We start from the raw sequence: 6,000 nt of genomic DNA, 5'->3' as shown, positions 1-6,000 counted from the left end.
ACCTTCAGGCATCCGTCAGATTTTCAACGCTCCTGATGAAGGGCTGAGGCCCGAAACATCAATTCCTTTTACTTCCTATGGATGCTCCTTAACCTGTGGAGTTTCTCCAGCACTTTTGTGTACTGCCAGAGACCCCAGCAACTGCAGATCTTATTTACCTCCAAGTTAAAGCAAGCTGGGTTTTTGCCAGTTGTGGCTTCGGTCCCAAAGAAAAAGTGAAACTCGGGCAAAAATTGCTAAAGTAAATGATAAATCCACCTTGAAATGGAGATTTGTTGTTTGATTAATAACATTTTATTACTTTTCTTTTTGATAAATTAAAACACTTGGAAAATACTTTCTCCTTTAACCATTTCACATACATGTACAATTTTTGGGTTAGTGCAAAAGTTGCTTTCTTTTTGAAGTTTTCATTTACACAATCAGAACTTAACATTGCTTTCTCACAAATGTATTAAAAATCAAATACGTTAACTTATTCATTTTTTCTATCTCATACACAGTCAACAAAGACACACAACTTTGTAGTTACACCTTCGTGGAGATGAATGTGTATACCAGCTGCTAAGGCAAGACTTGACACTGGTACATGTCTGCACTGCAAGGTGCGAATGGGGACAAAATACTTGGCCTATTGGAAACTCCTGAATCAGACTTATCCTGCTGCTCATCATCGATTAATCTCTTAAAAAACACGAGTTTCATTGCAGAATACAACTGTCATTTTCAATGAAGAAACAGCAGAAACCCTGGCATCACATCGTCACTCTTTCACACTTCTTCCTTCCATCCAGTACATATGCCACAAGTATAAAATAAAGCAGACTTTGTCACAATACAAAGCTACAGGCACTTTGAGGAGAATCCGTTCTTGATTTAATACTGATACAGCAAATCATCCACGATCAAAGTTTTTATGGTTACACACAAACTCTGTTCAGATGAGCAGAATGGATTTGGGTGCTCTAGGCCCTGACATATTTTAACAACGCTAGAATATGGTTTTGGATCCACGTTAATTGGATGAAAACAAGAAGCCATTTTCATAGAAAGCAAAGTAGAAATGTAGAACTCTCTCCTGTCCTTGGGTGTTGGAGCAAGTCTTTAGAATTCATGGAATTCTCTTCCTTGGCTAGAGAATTCCACAAATTCACTGCTCTTTGGGAAAAACAGTTCCTCCTCATCTCCATCCTAAATTTACACCTCAAATCCTGACCTAGTTCTTGTTTCATTTACCAGTGAAAACAACTTTCAAGTTTATCTTATCTAACCCTTCATAATTCTATACATTTCTACAAGATCCCCTCTCATTCTTTGGAATTCCAGTAAATATAGTATCAGGAAACTCCATCTCTCCAAAGCCAACTCCCTCATCTCCAGAATCAACCTGGTGAACCTCTTCCACACCTAAAGCTATCTTTCCTCAAGCAACGAGACCTTAACTGTATGCAGTATTCCAGATGTTGCCTCACCAGTACCCTGTATGGTTGCAGCAGAATCTCCATTCTTAAATTCAATCCCTCTAGCAATGAAAGCCAACATTCCATTTGGCTTCTTGATAGCCCTTCGAACCTACAAACTATTTGCAATTCGTTCAGAAGCACTTTCAAGTTCCTCTGCACAACACTACACTGCAATCTTTCCCTATTTAAACAATCTGAAGACCTTACATTTACTAACATTGTACTCCACCTTCCACTCACTTAACCCATCTATGTCTCTGCACAATTTGCTTTTCCACTCAATTTTATGTCATCAGTAAACTTTGATACACTAAACTTGGTCCTCTCTTCCAAATCATTGATGTACATCGTGAACAGTTGCAGGCCCAGCACGGACCCCTGCAGTATCTCTCTCACCACTGATTGCCAACCAGAGCAACACCCATTTCACCCATTTATCTCAACTATGTCTTCTATTGGTTATCCAATAGTCCAACCATGTTAATACATTGACCCCAGGTCCACGCTTCCATTTCTCATGGATAAGTGTTTCAGACTGCCTTCTGGAAATCCATAGAAACAGTAATTATATGGGATTTTTTTGAAGCTATACAAGATTAGAGCAGTTGATCCAGTCCATTTCCCCACCATACTTGTACCAGAAGGATCACATATTGCTGCTGTTCACATGAAACCCTTTTAATTGAACATATCCTATCCAAAGTGATTCCCTCCTCCAAGTATTTTCTGTCCTTTTGACTTGAAAGCATGCCATTCAAAGGCAGGGATTTTGCAGATATACCAATGATTAGAGAAGACACCATGCCGATTTTGGGATTTTAACCAAATCAGAAGGTGAAAAATAAATCTCAGAGCAGTAGCTCTGAAGCACAGAGGTGACCAGGCGGTCTTCCTGTGTGAGGCACACCATAAATGTCTAGATGCTATCCTCTGCAGAGGTTTACAGGTGGACTTTTGGGAGATAGGCTGACTTGTTCCAGTTAAATCTCGGGCTAACCTGACTTGTACAGTCTTGTACAGTTCAGTCTTGGACTGGATAAGCCAAGTGAAGCAGTGGGAAGTAGCTTTGTCCCACTGACAATCCCACTGTCCCATTTCCACCACCAACCCTTCACTGTCAATAACACAAGTAGGACATGCAAGCATCTCAACAAACACTAGATGCTGAGGTAACAATACTGGAGGCAATTTCATTCTGGGCCCAGAGTGTATGGGGCAATACTATGGGCTGTCAATGCAAGGAGCTCAATGGACATGAAACAACTTGAAATGTCCATGAGATGCTGTTTTATCCAGCCTGATGGACCAATGGCCTCTCACATCTTGAGGAATGACAGTATGGAGTACTGTACCCAGACTCCTATAGGCTATAGGCTCCTATCACAACTCTGAATGTACCAGTTCTTACTGAGGGTTCAACAACTCAGACAGCATGTATGGCTATTCAACCATGAAGGGCATCACACTCAAGCCCAATTGGGTGCTGACCCACTATGCACAGGTGGCTGAGGGTATCTAACAATTTCATTCTGCAGCATTCCTAAGGCAGTAAATAGAAGGAAGCTCACTGGGAAGGGCATCCATCAGGCCTTTGAATCTGTAGGAAGTTTGGTTAAATGTGAAGCTGTCTTGGACCAGCTAATCCTGCATGATGCAGCAATAGAATGCAGTCTACCTGGACCAGCATATTGCCACACAGTGTGCTTACCTGTATTGGTGTTGCATTCTTAAACTCAAAGGTGCATGATGTTCACCTCTATAAACCTGGTCCGATTAAGAAAATATGGCAACAGTCCCGTATCTGCGATGCAGTCAGACAGGAATTCATATCAGTTATCAAAGAGTATCCAGTTGTGAAAAGAATCAGTGGTTGGGATGAAGTGAGGGGGAGCTGTGACTAATTTGAAGGGAATAAAAATGAGGTGGCCAATAAAATCAAAATGAAAGACATGAAAATAGGAGCCATTCTGAAAATTACAATATTGTCAAGTGGCTGTCAATGCAAAGCATCCCATTGATCCCTGAAGAGAAAATGAATGAAGGTGGGGCTCAACCAAGCCAGGCCTTTTGCTCATTGCCAGAGGATGATTCAGGTACCTGCTGACTGGAGGAGGTTTGAACAGAAAGGATAGGAACAAGTAACTTGCTCATTTCCTCCTCAACTCTCTCTCATCCAGACAGAGATCAATGGGTGAAACATGAAAGTCTGCAGATGCTGTGATGTAGTTAAAACACAGAAATGCCGGAGAAACTCAGCAGGTCCAGCAGAGTCCATAGGAGGTAAAGGAATATTACCAACATTTCAGGCCTGAGCCCTTCTTCAAAGTATGGAAAAAGCTGCAGTGTCTGAACAAAAGAAATGTAGTAAGGGGAGGGGTACAGTGAAAAACTGATAACTCCGTCTGAGCATCTTCCAACCAGATGGCATTAACATCGACTACCCCACTTTCCATTAGCCACTCCCTGCTCATGTCTCCTTTCCCGTAGCTGTCCCTCTCTCTTCCCTTTTCCCTCTGTCTCTTTTACCTCAGCTTTGCATTCACAAACCACCCCCCCCTCACCTTTTCTTCATGTCTATATATCACCTTGTCTGTTGGTCTGTATTCCTCCCCTGCCATTTCTTTTACTTAGACTCTGCCTGCTTTTTTCATTCCTTGAAGAGGGGCTCAGAACTGAAATGAGAGTAATACATTTTTATCTCCTATGAAGGCTGCAAGATCTAGTGAGTTCCTCAGTGTTTATATTAGAGATCAACAGATGCCCAGCCAATATCAAACAATGAACCTGGGCATTCTGGCCAGTAAACCTTAGAACAATGTAGACTCAGAGAAATGCTATTTTCCAGCTGCGACTCCCAAAGACTGAATAAAATGATCAGTGACTTTTTTTTTGATGCCCAATTGGGTGGCAAGTTACAGATACTTCATTAAAGGCCTCAACCCTTTGTATAGACACTCATGTGAGTACAAACCCCTCCTGACTCTTCTTGATACTATCTATCTGTGAGATTATTGGGTGAGGGCAGATGCATTGAAATACCAGCACTCCACAGAAGCTAATGGTGAAAAATTGCCTTGATTGGACCATTCAGCATTTCCATCAGCACTGCTCTAATTATTTTTATTTCATGAAATTAAACACAGACAAATTCATTACCTCACCTATTACACAGTGTGCCTATTATTTATTAATGCCTCTCTCCTGAAGCCATCTACTGGTTACCTTGCAGTCCCTCATGCAGTCTTTATAGCTGATGGTGCTCCAGTAACATCACCAAGTACAAGCAGGTCCTCTGACTCCAACTCTGCGAACTCGCAGTTGAGGGACTCACCTCACAGGATGTGCGATCCAGCAGCAATTAATTGAGGCCTTCCCCTTCCCGAAACATGACCAATTCCAGCATCCTTCCCTGATGTTGCTTGGAGATATCAAGTGCAGTTCAGCTGGAGCTGGGATCTTTCTGATCTGCATAGGGATGCACTTACCCACAAGGGAATCCTTGTACCTTTTTTAAACTCCAGGACTGTGGCAAAATGTCCCAGTGTAATACAATTGTCCTCCAAAGTACTGTTGTCATCTTGTCCATGTGTGTTGGATTGACTTGTCCCTTTGTGATCCTGACTGAAAACCTTAACAGAACTGTTCAGTTTTTTCCCAATAATATTCAGCTACATGAAGTAACAAGAGTTCAACTCATTCAAACAAAGTCCATATAGTGTATACACATTACTCCCTTTAAATTATAAATTAACTCTTTGATTTCTAGAAAAGATCTCTTATCCTTTTGGTTCACTGCACAGATATTGAGGCAAGTATCAGGTCAGCATTTTTCAGGCTCCAGCTCTTTTCAGGCATTAATTTCTTCATTGATGAAGCTTATTTGTCCCCTTACAGCTGTGGCAATGCGCCCAGCCACACCCAGCCCACACTCACTCTTCTGGCACAAACTCATGGCTTGCACGCCTCACCAGGGGTCGAACGCGCTCATAGAAGAGCAGGTAGGCATTGGAGGCGAGGACTTCCTGCAGACTTCCTCTGCGCACCATGTCGTCTGATATCCACATCCACTGGCTGCTCACTGCCAGTGGGTTCCTTGAGGTGGGAGGTGAGCGGCGGTATGTGACAAAGTGTCCTGAGTGTATGTCACCATGGTGGACTACCACGGCCATCAATCGGAACAAGTAGACGGAAGAGCTGCAGGATTAAAGCAGAAGGTCAAGTTTGCCTTGGAAGCAAGGTCTTCTCACCCCTCCCATTCCCACCAAAGTGCATTAAAAGGGCATTATGTGCGGATAGGAAGAGAAGGATGTGGATCAAATTCAGTCGAATGGGACTAGCCCAGAAATTCAACTTGGCAGCATGCACGAGTTGTCAGAGAGCCTGTCCATGCTGTACAACTTCATGACTTTTTTGAACCTCAGGATTCTCCTTCATGTCTAAATCTTTATATTCATGTATTCTAAGGAAGGTGGTGCCCCTACCTAGGTCATTAGTCACTGCCCATTTCTGATTATCTACAAACTATGTGGGATTGCTG

The 6,000-nt window shown here is 42.4% G+C and overlaps 1 protein-coding gene across 3 annotated transcripts in view; it reads right to left on the bottom strand.

The window, feature by feature from the left end:
* Nucleotides 1–296: 296 nt before the first annotated feature.
* The window catches only part of LOC138761097 (ubiquitin carboxyl-terminal hydrolase 30-like), a 42,668-nt gene continuing 36,964 nt past the window's right edge, over nucleotides 297–6,000 (bottom strand). For all 3 annotated transcript variants that reach the window (XM_069932701.1, XM_069932702.1, XM_069932703.1), the window contains exon 13: nucleotides 297–5,657. In XM_069932701.1, the coding sequence (XP_069788802.1) occupies nucleotides 5,393–5,657 (265 nt within the window). In that variant the 3' untranslated portion in view covers nucleotides 297–5,392. The remainder of the gene's footprint in view (nucleotides 5,658–6,000) is intronic.

Source organism: Narcine bancroftii, chromosome 4 (genome assembly GCF_036971445.1).
Source record: "Narcine bancroftii isolate sNarBan1 chromosome 4, sNarBan1.hap1, whole genome shotgun sequence".
NCBI classification, from domain to species: Eukaryota; Metazoa; Chordata; class Chondrichthyes; order Torpediniformes; family Narcinidae; genus Narcine; species Narcine bancroftii.
The sequence above is the reverse complement of the archived record's forward strand: the minus strand, read 5'-3'. Positions and strand labels throughout refer to the sequence as shown.